Raw genomic sequence first — 22,293 nt, 5'->3', positions numbered from 1 at the left:
GTAGCGTTTAGCTTATTACACTCTTATTTAAAACACTAATATTCGATGAGGCATGATACAGACAATCAATTATCATATCGTTTAAATGCTCTGGCTGCAATGCTCCGCACCTACCCCCCCCCCCATGTTCGCCCTCCTCCCCACCACTCCCACCCCACCACTTGAAGACGCGGTTGGGGTGAAAATGTGGTCTATAGCCAGGGGACGGGCCGAGTGTCCCCCCCAGCATTTACTAAAATTATTACACCTATATATATATATATAGTATACGTGTGCATCGGACAGATCGACAAGTATATGCTTTGAAAAATGGGCAGATGCACGTTTCGGAGCCTTGGTAAATATTGGGGGGGGGGGCTTATCATGCATTTGCCCCATCACCTTTTTCATTGGGGGGCTGAGCCCCCCCCCCCAATCCCCCGGTTCCGCCGCCACTGATTCCCCCCCCCCCCCCCCCACTGTTATATATGGTATTTTCAATCGTTTCCGCAAGCAATGCGTTAGCTGTTAACGCGGAGGCTCTTGTCAGTCTCGATGTAATGCACTCTGAATTTGCCTCACTCACACAGTTTGTCATGTTACTGTCAAGGTGACACCCTTTATACCCAGTCTTAGTATAAATTGCCTGCCACCACTGTAAAGTTGTTTGGATAACCCGGTAATGATACTAAAGGTCAACTTCAACCCACCAAAATATGTTGTGCATTATATCTGAGTGAAGTATAACAGGATTGTAAGAAATATTTTACCCCATGCATATAATGGTCTAAATTATTGTTCCCATTAAATATTTTGTAAACTTACTGTCAGTTTTAACTCTTAAGCATTGTATTAGAGCGTTTGCTATTCTGGACATGCATTAACTATAGGACACCAGGTACAAAACATATCTCACGAGGAACATTAACTGAATCTCAGCTCGTACCATTCCAAAGTAGGAATGTTTCCGTTCTTGGCCATTTGATATCATGATGATTATGACTCACATGATCTTCAACGCAGCAGTGAGTAATGTCACTGTCATTGTCGCCATTTTGTAGACGTTACATTTTCGTAATTTAGTAACCAGATCAAGATGTTACTGGGAATTAAGTGGTTATATTTCGCATATCAGAATATCGCTGGAGATTAAATCAATAATAATTCATTGAGAAGGCAATAATAAGGCTACGGTAAGTTCGAATGTTATGACGCAGTTAACAATAAACAGACACTGCAATATGGCGCTATCAATATGTGTCTTTTACAGTGTGTTATGAGATTCATTCATTGTATTGTAAGTATCACAACCATCGACATGTCCCTCAACCTGAGCTTCCATACATATATTTACGTGATCCTATAGTATGTCATGTCTAAGAATCTACGACTTTTGAGGGGAGGCAAATGCAATGTTCCTCAGTTTTTCATGAACACCTACAGAACTCATGCACTCACTCTGTACGCAATGCAGTTTAATATAAGGCATATATTAGTGTGCAACCGTGCGTAGGATATACACATACTGTACGCGACTGGATTGATTTTATCATAGTTGTAAATGAATATTGTTTAATTAAGTTTTAATAACAGTATTCTGTTGACAATCGTCTAGTGCTTGTATATGCAGTCTTGGCATCTAGTTACATTGTCATGAATGCTACTACAGTAAGCCTTCTTTAGTCTTTAGTTTTAGGACGAGACAAGGAAATGGCTTAAGCTGTGAAATTGATTTTCTCCAGGCAACTTCAAAAAGTGTGTGAATTTCTTCCCACCACATTCCTTGTTAATTATCATTGAAGTGACAAGACATTTGTAAGAACCCATAAGAAAATAGCAAGTAGTGTTGAGAATCCGTAGGCACTTTTGTTGATGAGGCTGCTTGGGTGCATGGAATGTTTTGGATATTAGAAGCTAATATTTCCCACACAAAACATGAACGCTGAATTTTCATGTATAGAATATATGCCACTCGAGACACACGCAATCATGTTTTGTGCACGTACATTGATATATACCGTGATATTTTGGTTAGGTTTCTCATAAATACCATAACAAGACATTTACAGCTAGAGTAAAGTACGATTTTCCGCAATATTTTCGAATGCATCGTTCATTCCCAATATTACTCAATTAGGATATGTAACATAGATATAATCATTAACTTATTTCTCAAATTCATCATTCAATCATCATTCAATCAAGTTATTGTTCAGAACATGAGTTTAATGTATAGGCCTCGTTAGGCTGTACGCAGTCTGACTATCCAGCATATTCAGTACTAGTATTGTATGTCTCAATCAAGATATAGTAGTATAATTGGTTTTATCAGCACATTTAAAATTTCACAGATTTGAAGTCAATAGTCAAATTAAACAAAAGTCTAAAATTATGAACAGAGAAACATTAGATTGACTAGCTAGGTCTAGCTAGTTAGATACGTCCAGTATTATAAAAATGTGGGTGTACCACATAATATGTGCATGCGGTTGCTATAACGACAAGCAAATAGCAAGATTAACATGTGTAATTGATATGTCAGCTTCTGTGAAAAATATTTGGTAACCATGATAACTGACGTCAAATGTCAACTATATACTTAACTGTATGTTTGGTAATGGAGCGGTTTAGACAGTTGTACAATACCATGAAATAAAAAGGTGAGAGGTCAAAGGAGGTCGATGGGTTGGATGGTGCAAGACATGAAGGAGGAATGTCTCTCATCATAAATAAAAAGTGTTTATGATTTTTATTTAAACTGCTTTTCGAAGTTTGTATCCTTCATATTTAAAAACAATTCTTCCACCTCCTGTTTAACTTTTTACATATCACATTGTTTAACGCTACATGCCCAGCCCCCCCCCCCCCCGCCCCTTCCCCTATGTTTTCCTTTGCAAATGGAGAACAGTCTCTTTCCATAATGTATCCCTTTTTAATGATGAAGTGTATCGTTTACCATTTTCCTAATCCTGTTTCTTGAAATATTAGAATGTGCCTAAACTTTAACAGCATATGTGTTAATTTGATGAAAACAGGGACGGCAGTGTGTAGGATGAGTGCCCACAATTCCGACAAATGTGTTGTTAAAGTTACTCATGTTCATACAGTTGAAACTGTCTCTTGAAGTTTGTACTCATCGTATTTAACCCACTTTCATCGTCTCTTGTTCATTTGTAATGTAGTGGCGGTACAGCACCAAACAAATGTGAAATATTCAAAACTAAGATAAAGCTTCTTTTCGACAGGTTGTGATTGATGACAAGCAAAATAATATTCTGATGTTTGTTCCTTTTTGCTTTGATACTAGACTATGTTTAATTTTAACCTGATTAGTTCATGTTTATGGGGAAACGAAAACGAATCTTTGTGGTAGCTTATTTCTTTAGATCACAAGCTGTGACGTTGACATATGTTGCTCACCGAGTAGTATTACTAACTTACGGTCAAGTACAGTGTACTGCTAGTCGCCCGGGTCATAAAAGGTGTCCAACAACAGCAGATATTAATATTTACATATAAAGGAACCACCAACGTTATTCTGCTAACTTAAAATAGAGATATAATACCCATGATGAATGTTGTAATGATTGTCTTCAACACGCTCTCTATTTCTCCACAAGTGATGCTAATATTAAAGCGTCAGACCTCGATTCCTGCTAGAACTTATAATACACTTTTTAAATTTTAATCTGGCTAAAATCAGTCATTACTCATAATCAATAGATCGTTGACAGCTGTTTTCGAATTCTTTCAGTGCAGAGGATGGAGTACCTTCAAACCGAAGTTTTGGACGGAATGATGGAAGAACTACTGGAAGAGTTTGAGCCAATGCATGTGTTAGATCTACTGGTTCAGAATAATATCGTTGATACAGAAGGCGAGAATCAGATAAGAGCAAGAAAGTCTCGAAAAGAAAGAGTAATGACTACTAGGTGTACTCTACAATGTAATCATAATGATGATAGGTGGCTTTTGAGATTTGCTGAAGTACTGGAAAGCTCTGCCTGGCATAGAACACTTGGAGAAAAGCTGAAAAAGAAAACGGAACGTATCCTCAAAGAAGTTGAAGATATACAAGGTAATATCTTCGAAAATACGAGGTTACATTCATGTTCTGATATCTTTAATCAAAAGTAAATTCATGCCAGCAATATTTAGTAGCATAATGTATGTCAAAACAAATGAACCAGTTATAATTATTCTTATCTACTGGCTATATGTCTACTACGAAACGCGTCTGCTAATTTAACAACTACTATAAACTACGTATTTATTGAACACATTCTCTTTTATTCATTCCCATATCTTGCAGAATTATACAGTGTCTCAGAAGAATCGTTTCTTTGTCTCTCCCACTTACTACATATTGCTACAGCAATACAAGAGTCCGACGCAAGGAAGATACTTGAATACTTTCAAGTACCAAACACCAACAGCACTGATCTTGGAAAAACATTGGTTAAATGCCTTTTGTGTCATAAAATACCAATTATTCGGTTAAAGGAGGCATGCAGTGAATATAATTTAAAATATCTCCAAGATGTCAACGCCATGCATGACATGATACTGTCCTTTCCAGGTAAGACTTATCACCAGACAAAAGGTCGTTTTGAAACAACTGGAATAACCCCAGAGCATACATTTTGGGATGTGTCATATATTAAATTGTGTAACACATATCCTAGACCTTGGTATATTCTCGTTAACCGGAAGGCATATACAATGATAAAAAAATATCTTCTTACAACTGTTGCAAAATACTTTTCAAACTCCCATTCAATGATAACCTTCAATTAAAAATTAATTCCTTGTATCAAATTAAACTTGATCTCAAATATGTGGTTTTCAACTACTTGATACGACTGTTTTCATATACATGAACCTTTTAACAGTAAAATAAATCTACTGCATTATCAAATCCAGTTTAATTTGTAACACTTGGTTATCAACGTAGTTAACCCATGCTGCATGTGTTATTAAAATCCAGAGAAAGGACAACAGTGTTTATTGATCAGACGGGGCGAATAATTGATAAGATTAATATTACCTCGAAGACACAAACTCAACAATGATGTGATAGAGTTAGTTTAAAAAACTCATCCCAGCTACGAAACGTGTTAATCTATTTTGGAAATATCGCCGGTATTTTGCCTAGTGTTTAGTCTGGTGCCTTTCTGTTTTATTGTCAGCACGTTAACGTTATACCTTCCAAATATGAAAACAAGAATAGCAAAAATACATTAAAGTCATGGTGTCACTATAACGCAGGGATTTGCAGAAGTGACATCTCCTCGGCACTTGTAAACAAAGATATCTCCCAATGCAGCAAGATTTTCCTAACTGTTTGAGGTAGGAAGGTTTTTGCCGCATAAGCTAAACAACCATGATTGGGTTTGTGTCTCCTTTAATAGCGTGGTAAATGTTTCCATGGTAGTATAAATTTAAATCAGGGCTCTTACAGAAAATCAGCTGAGCTTACATTCAACTATAGAAATTTCAAATAACGATTCTTTACTCACATCAGTCACGAAACTCTTTTTTTCATTTTAATCACCAGAATTACAAGGTAACTTCTTGGTAAAGCTTCCAGCTTCAAGATCACATAAAACGGTTTCGTTGCTGGAGAGCGGCACATTGTGGGAGAGTTCACTATTTTCAAAGGAAACAAGTATCAATCTATACGTTTTCTTTCATGGGGAGTATGATATACACTTCGTGAAACTTTGCGATGAAGCCAAGTCCCTCTGTCTAAGAATTAAATCCAAGCCAACCCTTGACAAGTTACTAGAAGAGAATGAAGCTGGTGTGTTTGGAGCAAATGTGGCGAAACTGGTATACAAGCCGATGAACGGTTCCAAATCCACACCACCCATTCGACTTGACTTTAGCAAGTCAAAGCTTGAAAATGTCAGAAAACAGCTGCCAACTTCAGTAGGTAAGACTAATTTGTAACACATCTTTAATGCAAGGTGTTTTTATTTGCTGTAAGGGCGTCTGCTGAGATAAAGGGTGCAGAAGGGTTATGTTGAATGAGCTTAACTAATGTCTTTTTGTCCCTTGTCAGGTGATACATCGTCATTATCAGCGTGCTCAAGTCTTGCCAGTTTTGAAGCAGGTATGTCTGTATTTTAAATGCCATTGATGTCTAGACACGGGGAAGGTTTGGTAGCTGTTGACGGCTTTAGGAAACAAATTCATCAAGCTGGCTTAAACCTAGGTAAATGTGCTTTTTAGCCAGAAGCGTTTTAGACAAACCCTAAAAAGGTTAAAAGAATATTTCCCAAACAAATACGTACCAGTGTATTGTAGGTACAACTCTATGTAATAAAACCATTATAGGTTTTACATTTTTGGTAGCACTTTTTGGTTCCTTGCTTTTTGCAAAGAAAGGAACCTATGCGTTCAACTTGGCGTGTGTGTGCGTGTGCGTGTACACGATATCTCAATAAGGAAATGATGTGTCGTGATCAAACTTGGTGGGTGGGTAGCCCATAGTAAAAGGAATATCCCTATTGTTTTTGGTGTCCGCAAAGGTCACCAAAGGTCAGTTAGATGCCAAAAACCAAGATATTAAAAACAGCAAGTACTCCCATTGACAGGGTCCGACATGGTTGATATTTTAGGAGTAGTTGTGAATGGGGTAAGGGATCGTTTCCAAACATAACGGTAATGCGATCGAAAGTCAACAAGGTCAATTAATGATAAAAAACTAGTATTTTTGCGATAACTTTAGAACGAAATGTCCTTTAGGGTTGGGAGTTGCTTCATTGTTATCCAATTGTCGACCCGCATCTGGGTGACCCTTGACCCCAATTTGACCTCTGGTGACCTTTACGTGTTTTGGGATTTGAACAGTTTTGATGCTGTTTTAAGAAAAAAATGTTTGAATTTTTATAGTTTGATGCTATGTTCACGTCTCACCAATCAAAAGTGTCAACAAGTTGACCCAAGGTGACCTTTGTGTGTTAACTTATAAAGGGTCAAAGTTAATCTTCAGACATTTAGTGCAATAACTCCCAGTGCCAAGGTGTCACATGGTTGATATTATGGGACAAGTTGTGAATGGGGTGGTGGAACATTTTCAAACTTAACAGTCATGTCATCTGAGGTCACCAATGTTATCAAATCTGTTTACTCGCTTGTAGGTTACCTTATATTTCTTATATTTTCGATGCCATATTCAGATCTCAAAAGTGCCTTCTGATCAAAAATCCGATCACAATTTGTGATCACAAAAGTGATGGCTATAGAGTTGGTTACTTTATGTGTACATGTAGGAACACAATTACATGGACTATTTGAGCCCAATCTTGCTTGATAATATTATGTGTATTGTCATATACCCCTACGCAAGGAACCACAGTGCCCTTGGGCTCTTGTTTCAATGGTAAGGGAGCAGAGAAACCTGTCTGTTCAAAACAATCTGTTGCATGAATGCATTTTACCCATCTTAATATAATATGTTGTACAAAACAAATAATGAATGATTTCCATTTGTGCAATAGTGCAAATATTTCATTTGTTGAAAGATGTAATTTGTTCCATTCAACTCGGCTGCGCCTCGTCAATGGAACATTCCATCTTTCAACTCATGAAATATTTGCACTATTGCACTCATAACCATTCATTATTTACATATTGAAGGCTTTCGGAAACAAATTCATCAAGCTGACTTAAACCTTGGTAAATGTACTTTTAAGCCAGAGACATTTTAGACAAATCCTTAAAAGGTTAAAAGAAATTTCCGAAACAAATACTTACTTGTTTGGCAGGACCAACTAACGCAATACTGCATGAATAAACCGTATTTCAGAGATTTACTATATCATTTAGTTTGAAATTTCGTTATTGAATATTTTTTAAATAAAATTTACGTCCATCGTACGTTTATGTTCAGGCTACAATGAAGAGCAGTCTACTTTCGATTATCTTGACATGATGGATAGGCTCATCCAGGCCATTAATATATCAGACATTGAACTATTGTGTGATTACTTGAAACTTGATTCCAACTCTGTGGCAAAAATTCGTGGAAGTAACAATCCTAAACGGAAGTTCATACACGTGTGTCGACAAAATAAAATTTGGACAAGCAAAGACACGTCAAGACTGGTGGAGGCTGTTAGGTCTAATCAACTTAAAAACCTGGAGAACATCGTAGCTGGAAAAACCAATGATAGGTGTTGGTGGCCAGGTGAGTGTAAATGCTTCATAAGTTTCCTTTTTGTTTCTGGCAGTGACAAATCATGTATACTAGAATTGACGACATTCTTCTTGACAACTAGTGGCATGAAATGCACATGGCTTTCAATGGACAGTTTGGCATATTCTTGTACTATCTACTCCGACCAATTATCAAGAAATAATTAACACCTCTGACGTCCACATAATCCATTGCTTCAATTGATGATGATGCTGACTTTCGTCCAAGAACAGCTATTGCAAAAAAACTAAAATCGTCATAAATGTGTCAATTAACGAAATACACTTTGATGATACTTGTTCGAGTACATAATCATAACCACATACGTTCAAAAAGGATTCAAGTAGCTGTGAAGTAACGGTGTTGTTAGAGTGCGTGTTTGTTAAAAGTTTTCTCCCTGGCTTTAAGCTACGTTTTACCATGTTGTTCAATATATCTCCGTACTATAAGCCTACTATCCCATTGTATTAAAATCTGTTGGTTTATTGATTATTCAAGTTTCAGGTAGCACAAAAATAACGATCTTAATGTAATTATTTGGGTTTTATGATTTATTGTATTACTTTTAACAGAAGTAACAGTGAAAATAACTCTAACGAAACCGTATCACGCAACCTTTACCAAATTCAAACAATTCATGTTGGGGAAAAAAAGAGTTTCGAAATTTGAAGAAGAGGAAGAGTTGGGTATGAAATTGCTATTCAAAGTGTCTACAGCAGAATCGCTGGATAAACTCAAGACAAATATTGACAGTGGAAGATTTCTGCAAGAAATATTGACAGTTTTTAAAGACGAGACGGGCGGTAATGCCATTTTACAAGAGGAACGAAAATCCATTGAGCTTATATACGACGAGAATCAGTTTAAAGAACTCTTACAACATGGTTAGTATTTTTAAATTAACAACTTGGGGTAAACAGATAAACTATACTAACCCTTTTGCCATATTTATTGGCCAAAATTTCAGTGGCAAATTATATACATCCGTTTTTATAAACAATTTTTACGTGACGGAAACTAAGACACGTACAGCCGCATCATGCTCAATTAGTTGTGATATAGGTAATTAGGGTTACTCCTTTAACCAGTGGTCCTGGATACAAAGCCCTACATATGCACAGTCATGTGCAGCTTACTAATCTCAGAATGAGAGCTCTACAAATTAAAATAGCAATATTTCTACCAAACAATTTCTATGTTTTCGTATATTAAACTTCAGGAGCCAACGAAGAGAAATCGAGACAACATACATTCGACTATTTGGACATGATGGATAGACTAATCGAAACCATGGATGTCTCAGATATTGACCTACTGTGTAAATACTTCAATATGGATCACAAATCTTTGGAAAGAATTCAAGAAAGTATCTATCCTAAACGGGAGTTTATGCATGTGTGCCGACGTAAGAAGATTTGGACAAGTGGGGATACATTACACCTACTGGATGCTGTTAAATCTACTCAGCTAACACGGCTGCAAAGCATCATTGAAGATTTCAATGATATGTCACTTTGTCCAGGTAAATGTTTAACATATTACAATGATAATCCATCAAAGTGAATTGTCCAAGATTTGGAAAAATGAACAAGCTGCTAGATATCCTTCACCATACTAATCTACGTCTTGCTTAAATCGCTTCAGTTGAGAATAAACGTTTTTCTTGCAATTGCAAATTAACTTTGAAAGATTAACAAGAAAACTTTTTATCAAGCCAGTGAATAAATTGTAACAATACGTGTATTTATTATTTCTGTGGTTTTTATTTTCTTTAGATAACATTACTCTATAAAGTTAATATTGGTATCAACATATTTCACGTTTTTCTTTTCTGTGACAGAGGTGACATTGACGATGAAGTCAAACGCACCAAGTGACGCCTTCGCAGAATTTGAGAAGTTCCTTTTAACAAGTAAAAAGCGAGTGGATACCGAATTTCGAAGGGAATTTAAAGTACATTTTGTGGATTGCGAAAAAGGCAGTATTATATTTCGTTTGAAAGTACCATCTAAAGATTCTCTGGATCAACTGATCGCAGATATCCACAGTGGAAGACTCTTGAAAAAAATCATGACAATGTATAACGAGCGGACACAAAAAGACACAATAACGATCCTCGAAGATGGAAAATTGTCAATAAAGCTGTCTTACGACACCAAAGAGGTGAAGGATGCTAGCAATGTCTTAAAACAGCCCAGTGAGTATGAATCTGGCATCATTAAATATGGCTAAGGAGTTTATTGTATCACACAACGTTGCTATGGTATAAGAAAGCTGCTACATGGCGTCATATAGGAATCTTGGAGGTCTTCGATGTTCTGTCTGAAGGACCATCAAGACGATTATAGCCTCTGACAGAAGTAGTTCTTAGCTGTTATAGTTCAAAGAAGTTTATCACAAGATATTATTTGACACATACCATTATTCAACGTCTGCTTCACCTTCCACTTTGCTTTTCTGCTCATTTTGCCTAAAACGCAAGCCGTTACATAAAAATGGAATAAACTACTTTAAAACATGAAGAACTGAAGAAGTAGTTCAACAGCGATCTGTATTTCGTGAATCACGATTGTTTCCGCTAACATAGCGGATGAAGCTAACTTGATAACAATAATATTTTCACTAATTTCTTCTGTTTTCTATCTTAACACCCATATTCCACAGATTTCACCATAAAAGATCAATGGAAACGAGCTCTGATGAGAGTACAAACACTCATGGAAGAGGATTTTGATCCCTACAGTCTCATGGAGATTCTCACTAGCAATGGTACTTTAACTAGTACTGAAGTAGATGCACTGAAAGCCACTGCCAAACGAAAGCAACGTGTTCGTTTATTCATTTCATTTCTCGAAACCAAAGAGGAGACCGCATTCAATTCGTTCCGTCTTGCGTTGGAAGGGTGTTTTTACTACGAAGAACTAGCAAAGGCGTTGAATTCTGAAGTAAAAGGGAGCCAATTAGGTGATTTTAAGTTTTAAAAAAAGCTGCGAATATCCACATGACTGCACTGTGTTGGTATTTAGAATTAGTTGTTACTGCATTTATCACCATAAGAGTATTAATGCTTAATTATCCAATCCATACACTGAAAAATACAGCCGCTATGTGATACAATTTGAACGCTATTAAACTGTTATGTATTTTTCTTGTCATTTGAAGGTTACCTTTTAAGTGGAGTTACAGAGGATATGACTGAAGGGAGTCAGGTGTCTGGTAATACAGATGAAAATAGTCAACAATTTTTAGCCGAAGAAGTGGATTTTGATATTTTATTAGAAAGTAGTGGGTAAGTATTTACATCACATTAAAATTGAGCATATTAGATTTTTTCCCCCTTTCTGTATCCTACTTTTTTTTCTATTAAAAGAGGGCAAGCAAAATTGAATGTGAGAATCATCTTTTGTAAGTTAAACGACATGCTAATGGCACAATCACCCAACATTTGGCCTGCACCAGGTATTTTAAGAATAAAGTCAAAATTTACTTCTATTATTACTTCTATCGTAAATTTGTGTGTGTACATTGGATTGATTTGTGCTATTTCCTGGGCCTTGAAAGTTCTGATAACTGGTTATTGGTACATTGTTAACCATATATTCCCATTATAATTGTTGTATTTATCATCATAATTAATGCATTATGAGAAAGATAACTATATTTGTTTTTATTTGTGTCCAATACTTTGATAAACATTGTATTATTGTAGTGTTATATTTATTGGACATCACACTGCATTTTGAACTGTAAGCAGATGGTTTACACAGTAATTCATATGTTCATCTAAAGATAATGCAAATCAGTCTGTCGCCTGTTCCAAAATATGTTAGTAACTGGTGAGTATCTTACTTACAAACGGTGGTGTACAACTTTGTATCATTCTTTGTAGGAACTGGAACATTGTACGAGCTCCTACCAAAAGGTTTGTTGAAGAAGAACAAATGGTTGCATCCCTATCAACACATAAACGATTGAAGACTACAAAAGAAGTCGAAGAGTTAGGTAATTCAAAATGATCCACATTTCTCAAATTGTTTACACCTCCTCTTTGAATTCAGTTGTATTGGACTTAACCAATCAACCTTAAACAAAGACTTGGAAATTATCAAGCGAGAACACTATATATTTATATTTAAAAAAATTCAAAACATAACTTTGCAAGAAAAAGTTTTAGGGAATCTCCAGACAGTTTTTCACAGAAAGTAAACTTTTTCCATGCATTATTTCAATCGTGTAAGACCACATGTTTAAATTATTATGAAAATGCAAATAAATAAGACACATCACAAATATTTCTATTTCTTCCAGCCGAAAAAGGTGGCATTTATCCCGGGACAACATCGAATGTAGGAAACGAAAGAACAGATATGAACGATCCTTATGACGATTTTCTTCATAAGATAGGAATAAGTAATTTAAATGATGGTATACTGACTTTAGAAGATTTCCTCAAAGTAAGAAATGGTCATACCTCTCTAGACTATGTTACATCTTTTTGGCAGAAAATTACTTCTTTAGATTATCGAGCTGTGTTACCCCAACATCTTGTACCGAGTGATATTTCTATGCGTGACTTCATTTTTAGCATTTTTCACTGCGCGGACGAGTTTCTCAAACAAGATATTATAGAAAAGCTATCAGCCTGCCAGTTGGCAGTACCTCTAGTTCTCCGAGGGGTCAAAGACAAAAATCCCCAACTATTACTTTGGGCATGCCGAAGAATAGTTAAAAAATGGAAAGGTGAGGGAGATGCATTTGCTCTTGAACAACCAATTGTAGCATATCCAACCTACACTGTATCCGTATTGAGAATCGGTAATGTACGGATGTCAAAATCGAAATTACTAAACTATATGCTAGGTTATAGCCAAGGCTATGGGTTACATCCATTCTTTTTAAATAAAGATAATGACAAGTTAGAACCACGTTTTTCGCATGGATCGATCGAAAGTGCTTGGTTCCTTCCAATGGTAGGTAACGACGGAGAAATATTTAAGAATGTCACTACTTTTTTCAACCTACGTGGTGATTGTAGGGATTTTCCTGTACAACGTAAATTTGCTTGCATGTCTGCCAATTTAACCATTGCAATAATTGCGACAGAAAAGCGTAGCGAATACGTCAACACAATCAGAGAATTGAAAAAGATTTCTTCCAAGACGCTATTTATTGCAGTCAAAGAGAAAAGGAATACCAATGGATCAGAAAGATCTTCTCTACCTACGAAAAAGGATAACTGGATTTTTGTCAAAACTATTCAGGTCGACACCATCAGCCGAATGGTTTGCGAAATCATAGCGGATTCATGCAATAGAAATAGGCAAACTGAAACTCTGTTGAGTATTGAGCAAATAGCAGACAAATGCAGCACGTACTTAGATGTCGACGAGGACAAAAAAGAATGTAATAAGGCTCACACCTTTGTTAAGGACATCTTTGGAAGTGTTGAATACAAGGATGTCTTAGAATTTAAACAAAAGAGTTTTCCGTTGCAAGAATCTTGGCGCGAATGGGTTGAGCTGGATAAAGCCCATTTTGAATCAGAGAACGATGATGATGAGTCTTTCGAACTGCAACGAGAAAAAATAATACAGGCCAAAACAAAGCAAAGGAAAATTCAGCTGGAAGCTCAGCTTTCAAACACTATGAAGCTGTATCACAGTACAATCGAGAGAGAAAAGAATAATCATGATTATTTGCAATATTTCCTTGGCTTCCTAAATGACAAAATATACCAAACAGTAAGTGACACGATATTAGATGGCATGAAAACCATTCTAAAACTTGAAGAAGAATTAAGCCAAAAAGAAAGCCTAAAGGAAGAATCTTCAGCTGTGTCTGTTGATGATGTGGTTGACAAAGACGGTGAAAAAGGTCGCTCTGTTCGAACGTGTGAAAATATGAGGCAAGAACGTAAGTTGCTGTTGAAAAAGTGTCGAGATAACAATCTTGGATTTGAACACTTCATGAGAGAAATTGGGCAATTATTCGAAGCATATGAAGAGCTTTCTGAGAAAAAACACCAATCAAAAAATATTGCTTTGTTCCCTTCAATTGCCGCTAGTTTGGTAATGGAGATGCATTCGTTAGAACTAATGGACGGCGACACTGGCCGTGTGCCACTTACATGGGTCACTGCTGTTTTAGATCAATTGAGTCTCAAACTAAATGATCCGAAGGTGTTAGTAATAAGTGTGGTTGGTGTTCAGAGCAGTGGTAAGTCTACACTTCTCAATAGTATGTTTGGTCTGCGTTTCCCAGTTCGAGCCGGACGATGCACGAGGGGTCTTTTCTTAAGATTTCTCCCAATTGAAGAAAAATTAGCGGAAACGCTAGGGTTCAGTTACTTGATCGTCGTCGATACTGAGGGCATACGATCCATTGATCATGACAATCGAAGATTCGATAATGAACTTGTCACGTTTGCTTTTAGTATTGCTAACGTAACAATTTTCAATATAGAAGGAGAAAACATTGACAGTGAAATGACAGACATACTCCAAATAGCAGCACATGCTCTGATGCGGATGAAGGAAGTTGATTTAGAATGCAAATGCAAAATAGTTCAACAGCGCGTAGCTGATTTGACCGCTGCAGACAGAAATAAAGTGAGTACCTTAAGAATCAAACAGACCCTCGACGCGGCTACGAAAATTGCTGCGGAAGCGGAAGGATTAGAGGGGAGGTATGAGAAATTCTCGGACGTTGTAGAACTGAAGCTCGATGAGGACTTGCAGTATATACCCTGTCTTTGGAAGGGGGGAATGTCGCCACCAAATCACATGTATAGCGAAAAGGTGATCAAAATAAAGAACGGGCTCTTCCAGGATATCCAAAATAAGATCATAACACCTGAATTAACAATGGCAACATTCACGGAGCGCGTACGAGATGTTTGGAAAGCAGTTAAGGCAGAGGATTTCGTTTTCAACTTTCAAGATAGTGTTAGAGCGGTTGACTTTAACAAATTTTGCCTTGAATACAACGGGTGGGTGGTTGACATGAGGAATGCAATAATGGTAAAAACAAAAAGTTGCATTTCAGAAGTTGAATCGAGTTTTGGAAGCGGTGTAGATCCTGATATCGATTATTTGAGAGATTCATTAAGCGAAGAAGTTGAAAATGAGAGACAAACTTTAAACCGGAAGGTGCGGGAATACATTGAAAGCCATCCTCGTAAGAATATCATGATGAAACACAACCAGGGCTTCCGCGACGATATATCGATTGGACTAAAAGAAGCAAAAAACCAAGCGATTATGAGACTTTCAGAAGAATACGAGATCAGAAAACTAAGATTTAACTTACCAAGCCTTCAAAGGAAGTATCTTCCAAAGATGTTAATGGAAGCTAAAGTTATGGCCACTAAAATGCTACAAGCTACAGGTGATCAGGGTAAAGATAAAGACGCTTTAAAACAGCATTTTAAAGACAATTGGAGAATATGGATTGCCAATCTCATGCAAGAAGGCAGTTTAACTCGGAAACAAAAAACAACATCCTGTTTGAAATCATTGTCCGAAAAGTTACTCCTACGGATGACGAGGGATATGGCAGTTGGAAATGAAATCCAAAACCTAATATCCCAAGAAGGGGGCATAGAGAAGCATGTTGAACTATCTGAATTTGCTAAGTACATTCACGTAAAATATGTAAAGGCGTGGATCCGGCATAAACGTATGAGCGAGCCACAAAGAGCCGGTCACATAGATGAGGAAGGAGAAGATGGCATCATTCGAAATGAAACAGAACAGGCCAGTACATACGTAAAGCAGGTGATCGACCTTCAAATAAGTGAACTTCAAAATCAGAGGGGTAAATATTTTGACACAAATATATTTCAGTTGGTGGTTCGGAAAACTCTAATGGAATTATCGTCTCAACGTAACAGATATAAGCTTCCTCATCTCCTCATCGCAAAAGCACTTTTGCATTTATGCGGACGAGCGTTTGAAGAGGTTTATAGGGACAGTGAGGAAAATGAAGATGAATTCAGTGAAATATTTAGTGAAGAATACTATATGATACAGGATCACTTTATTGATTTCTATGGTCAAACTAATGTTAACAACCGTGCTGCAGATTACATCTTCTACTATCTAAGAAAAGATATAGATATGGAAATCGAGCACTTGAAGAAGTATGTGCTGAATAATATTCAATATGCTAATTACACCAGAAAACTGCAACTGCCTTGGGACTTGCTAAAGCAGTCTGTGGTACGTGATCAGGGGTGGTCATCACGCGTGGATAGCTTGTACCACTTCTTGTATGCTGATGATTGGTATCGACAATCAATGAAGCAGCAGGCTGAGAATTACTTACAACGAGAGTGGGAGAAATGCTGCAAGAGGATTGACAAAGATATCCGTACCAGGCAAAAGGAAATATCAGACAGTCGATTACGAAAGATACAAATTGTCGACCAACGAGTATCTTCAGAGACGACGTTTCAAGAGTGGGTCAACGAATTGCAGAATTGTTTTGACGAACTTGGACCGTTTGAGAAAGAAATCGAGTCTATTTATGTTGGAGCAGAATTTTCATTAGTTTCTACCATTTTGAAAAAATGCTTAGAAAAGTACTTTAGAAAAAAGTTTAACGAAGTAGGGGTGTATGATGATTTTCAGTACAGCTTCTCTTCTTTTAAGACCGAAACTGGCTTATCGAATCTGTGTGATGAGGTGTGCCCTATGTGTGGGAGCCCATGCGATAATATTATGGAGAGCCACTCGGTTCATTCTTCCTTCCTTCATCGCCCCAGGGGGATGAAAGGGGAAGCTTATTCAGAGACATCGAAACTTGTATTGGAGGATTGTAACTCTTCATTACTCCTACGAAATGCCACATTTACAGTCGGCAATGAAACACTTCCTTGCGCAATGTACAAACGGCGTTTCCCAAATTGGGACATTCGCCCGACGAACGGTGACTTCGGTAAGCGCTTTTGGCAATGGCTATTTGCTACTCAAAACGACTGGATCGCGCTCACTTTTGACTGCAAACCTGCTGATATACCTCAAAGTTGGTATCATATAAGCGAGCAAGATGCGCTTGATAGCTTAGAGCAAGACAAATATCTGAAGACAAAAGGACGGTCAACATTTCATGGAGGAGCTTCATTTAATTAACCATATTGGGAGTTGATGAACGCACGATCTTTACTATCATTATAATGTAGTGCAATTATTACGTAGAGTTACACATATTCCGGCGTGCGTTTATCAATTTTTTTCATTATCAGCCACTCCTAAAGACCTTCAGTATTCGCCCAAAATGTTTACACGCTAAAATATCGGTAGAAGTTTTGTAAAATAATTTTCTATAGAAGCTCTGATCCTCGAAATTATTCACACCCTCTGAGTAAAATAGACCGCTAAAGATTTCAATGTGGTTAATTACTTTTAATGTGGTAGTAAAATGCTAGTTAAAACTTGAGTATGGGTGACACTTTCTATTGTATACTAAGATAGTATATCGGTACCAAACTGGATTAAAAGGATACAAATTGAAATCTCGTAATTAATGGACCTTTGAGTAGGTGAAATTATGCTATGCGGTTACCTACAGATACGTTCATATGACCTGAGTTAGAAGGATAAATGTAAAGTTGAGGAAGTACTGGCATACGACTTACAATGAAACTGGGGCACACGTTGTTGTATAATAAGTCTACGTGGCCTTTTCTAAACACGGTTTAAAATGTTTTGCAGAATTTAATAGGAAGTACTAAGTTTTGTAAGTCTTTATCAGGTATGTCAAATAAGGAATACAAGGAATATTAAAAGAAGTCTATATTTTGATATTTCGAAGCTTTCCTTTGTTCACTTTCGCCTTTCATTTTAAACTATGCTAAGTTTTACTTGCTACTATTGAAGTAAACCTCCAAATTTTGGAATATTTGGAATCAGCTGTGCCTATGAGGATTCAATTCTCGGTGAGTTACATTCAAATGGGTATACTGTTAAAATTCTTGAGACAAATTTGTCTTAACAAATACTTGAAAATGTATATATGTGTGTTTAATCAGTATCAACATGTTCACACTTTGCTAGTTATGGAAATGAAATTGATCAATTAAATAAATTAAAATCATGGTCTGTTTGTGACGTATTCATACGACCACAAACCTTTTTAAAATTAACCAATCATTATCGGCTTAAGGAGAAATTAAGATAAATTGTTAAGTACATTTATTTAGCATCATTTGAGTATCATGAAATAAATATAATACGTTTCGTAGGGTTGTTCAAATTGAAATCTCTAACAAGTTCCTTGAAGTTTACATTGACACACATCTCTCTTGGAAAGATCGCATTCGGTATATCTCCATTAAAATTTCAAATGGTGTTGGAATTATAAATCGCCTTATTTACCTGATACCTGGGAATATTCTTATTTTTCTTTACAACACTCTTATTTTACCTTGCATATCGTATTTTAATATTATTTAGGGCAGTACATGTGCTTCTAAAATCCAACCTATCTTTTATCCTCCAAAAAGGGGCATTTCGTTCTGTTTTCAGTAAAGAATATATTCATCATCCAACTATGGTTTGTTTTAGTTCAAATGAACACCCTTTCAGTTTTTCATATAAATCGTCACCACACTAGTGTGTTTATTTAAAACTGATACTAGCTACTCTTCTTTTCCATGTTAATAGTTTCTGTAATGTATGTACTGACACGCATTCGTATCCTACCCGTATACATGTAATTGTATATCGATTCCACGTTTTAGACTCACTTTTTTGCAACAAAGTGTTCGTGTCCAAGCACCTTAACTCTGGGATTCACTCCCCAGTAAGGTTATTAAATGTCTTTCAATTAATACTAAAGGGCCTTGAGACATAATCTTAATACCAACCAGCGGTTTCTTGGTTCTGTTTTAGCCTTTTCATCTTAAATAGTTGTGATCCCCTTTTCTCACATTCTCTCTCTCGTTTTATTGTTTCATATTTTGACACATTTTTATTTTGTAAAGGGGTGTTCACGTTTATAAGCTTCTTCAAGCTTCCTGTGGGCACATCTCAGTCTCTTTAAAATCACTATTTTGTATGCATTCTTTTCTTGTTTATTTCAAAAGTGACAAAAATAAAGTTTTTTTTAATGAAAATGAATAAACAGGTACTACTATTTCTTAAAATCAATGTTAAAGTTTGAAAAGTATGACTTTTGCTTGTTACCATCTTCAATGCCTTCTGAGCTCTCTAATGGAAAGCTGTTGCCTGAAAATCGATCATTACGATACGAATTGCGAAATAGTGTAATAAAGCCATAGTAAGGATTTTGAAATAATTACGGCCTCAACAAGCACTTTGTGGTTCCCAAGCGAGGCAAAGAACTAAAAATTTCACAATTTTCTAACATTTCCAACATAAAGCATCACTCATGCTTGACCATTAAAGTACATCCTTTCTAAGACTCATTGATCATGTTTCCATGATACAATTTTACCAAGGATAACCGTTATGAAGTAATATTAATTACATTTTCGAAAACAGCAAATGATGTCACACGTTGTCATTAGTCCTGGTCAAATACCAATAGGTTCTCAGAATTTTTAACATGCTGTTTATTTTTGCAAAATGTATTTATATGATCTTAAAACTGACACCAGTAAATGTATTTCAATCATTCCAAGCTGTCATCTCATAAAACTGTTGTTGCTTCTGTTCATGGACCAATACCAGTTTTATTTCATGGTGTGACCATTATACTTTAGCCTATCCAAATTTGATAACATTAATTTAGCTCTTCAAAACAAATTGTTAACGGAAATATGTCTTCGTGTTCTTAAAGCAATACTTTACAGTAAGAAACCCGTAGTGACAAAATAGCATCCAAATACAATCCCAAAGTGAGATTGCCGGTGCCGTCATCTAAATTACGAACACTTTACTTAAATCTGTGGAGAATTCTTAAATTGTCTGACAACGTGCTACAATACACGAAATAAAGGAACTCGATAAACTCTGATTAAAGAAACGGGAAGGTTTCTATCACAATGAGCCAACCAAGTAAATAAGTAATATGATTGTAACGCCAACGAAGAACAATTATAATTAACAATAGTAAAAATAACTAATAATAAACATATTTATTCATTTAAAAAATAAACGATAAGATACATTAGAGTAAAGTAATCAAAGTCAAGAAAGGAAAGAAATATCAACCAATAAAATTATTTAAAATAATATAAACAAATTAAAGACCAAAAACTACATCAGTCATTAAATGACGTGATCAAAGATGAGTTTTAAGTTGTGAGTTACAACAATCTGACGGTAGTAAAAGAAAAAGTACGGGCAGGCCGTTCCATAGACGTGGTGCACAAATATGAAATGCCCTATCATGATAAACCTCTGATGTATACACATGGTTAGTGCAGTGACGGGGCTTTCGAGCGAAGAATGTGCCCACAGTAGCGTCAAGTCAACAGTTCACCCACGTGTGGGTCGGCGCATTTCCATGTAGAGTTTTAAAAACAAACATACCATTTTGAATAGGTTTGGCTGCCTTTAATTGTCAGCCGAGTAAGAATGATCAGTGCTGCAGCTTTTATTACGCAGGCAAAACAATAATTCAATGTATAGTAGAGATGGCCATAACGCTTTAAGTACAATTTGGACGTTAGTAGACCCATTTTTACAGACTTTTTCGTCCATTAAATTATTCAATAGCTGGTTCGTTGCAATGTGACAAATAATATTTGATGAACCGTGTCTATGTATATGTTTACTCTTGCGTTTTGAACTTGCGAAATTTCGCTGGGTAAATATGAACTTTGAACAATAAATTAAAGCTACATTCTACTCACGTATTACAAACAGCTTACACATGTATAACTGCACACACACATAAGTAAGTTATATCATGGACTGTTCAATATCCCTTGCATTAAGGTGATTTTAAATCAGCATGCTTAATGACTATCGAACCAATGGTGATATTATAAGGTATTGCTTACAAAATCCGACGGAAGAAATATCACTGTCCATCGCATAGGTATAATAATATCGTGGTGAATTTAACTGGATATTCTTTTCTGGAAGTGCCGTGTTTAGTTTTAATATCTTTCGATCATATGAAACTGATCCGTTGATATGACTGTAAGGAAGGTATGACGTGTAATCAAACCGAGAAAAGATCCATTAATATGTGGAAGTTTCCATAAACGTACGTGGACGCAGGTTACGAATATTGAAATATCGAAACTTGGAAAAGAAATATTGAAGCCTTTAAAATTACGTTATGGTAGTTAAACTTCGGGACAAAGAGAAAATTTCATTTTGGTATTAGTCATGAGACCTCAGATGCGCCATTTTGTTTTCGTAATACTGTGTAACGGATGATTGCTTTGCGGGGTATGATGTTTAGCTGCTATACAGTGCGTATTAGCAACGTCCAATTGAAAAAGGAAAACATGTAGGCCTAATTGGATTTTGTTTTGTTCCAAATGTGAGCGCCACTGAATAGTGCGACCTCATTATTTTTCAGTTGTTTTAGTTGTACATCACCGGACGTATGGAGTCACATCTGTGAACAAAAAGTTGTGCAATGATTGTTTTGTCAATTTGCCAGTTCGTCATAACGTCTTTATGTAATACATAAGCTAATAGGAACTGTGGAGTCGACTCAAAGAAATATTGAACACGTAATCTGGTTTACTCAAGAGCTATATAAATAACTATTTAATAAATGAAATGGTGACCATATTCTCTTCCAACTCTTATTGTTCAATCTGTGACAGTTTGGTATAGTTTAATACTCGTTCATGACTTTTACAAAATGTCAACCAATAAATGCATAGTTTACAATTTTAAGACGTTAATGATTATTTTGGCACCCAATGCGTTCATGGGTACTAACACTATGTAGTGTTGATATTCGGGTTTGGCAGTGTAATAGCATGTCCTAACGTGAAACAATCTTCCCTCTGCAGTTGACGCTACACTGGAGTAATCTACACAATCCGTGAAGGGAAGATGGATGCAGAAGAACCGAGTGGAAGTCAACCTGCGAAGCGTCGAAAGACGTTTCACGAAGGGAACAGTATGCTATTGAAACATTTATAATCGGATGCATATAACATTGTGGTTTACGCTAAG

At 36.3% G+C, this 22,293-nt stretch overlaps 1 protein-coding gene across 2 annotated transcripts in view; it reads left to right on the top strand.

Annotated features, from left to right (window-relative positions):
- Window positions 1–989: 989 nt before the first annotated feature.
- LOC139981473 (interferon-induced very large GTPase 1-like) overlaps window positions 990–22,293 on the top strand; it is a 55,934-nt gene continuing 34,630 nt past the window's right edge. Inside the window, exons 1-2 of one of the 2 annotated variants that reach the window (XM_071993997.1) lie at window positions 990–1,172; window positions 3,739–4,057. In XM_071993997.1, the coding sequence (XP_071850098.1) occupies window positions 3,742–4,057 (316 nt within the window). In that variant the 5' untranslated portion in view covers window positions 990–1,172; window positions 3,739–3,741. Of the gene's footprint in view, window positions 1,173–3,733; window positions 4,058–22,293 lie in introns of both variants that reach the window. The other variant, XM_071993918.1, reaches the window with a different exon arrangement.

The sequence above is a fragment of the Apostichopus japonicus genome, chromosome 1 (assembly GCF_037975245.1).
Source record: "Apostichopus japonicus isolate 1M-3 chromosome 1, ASM3797524v1, whole genome shotgun sequence".
In the NCBI taxonomy this organism is placed as follows: domain Eukaryota; kingdom Metazoa; phylum Echinodermata; class Holothuroidea; order Aspidochirotida; family Stichopodidae; genus Apostichopus; species Apostichopus japonicus.
The sequence above is the reverse complement of the archived record's forward strand: the minus strand, read 5'-3'. Positions and strand labels throughout refer to the sequence as shown.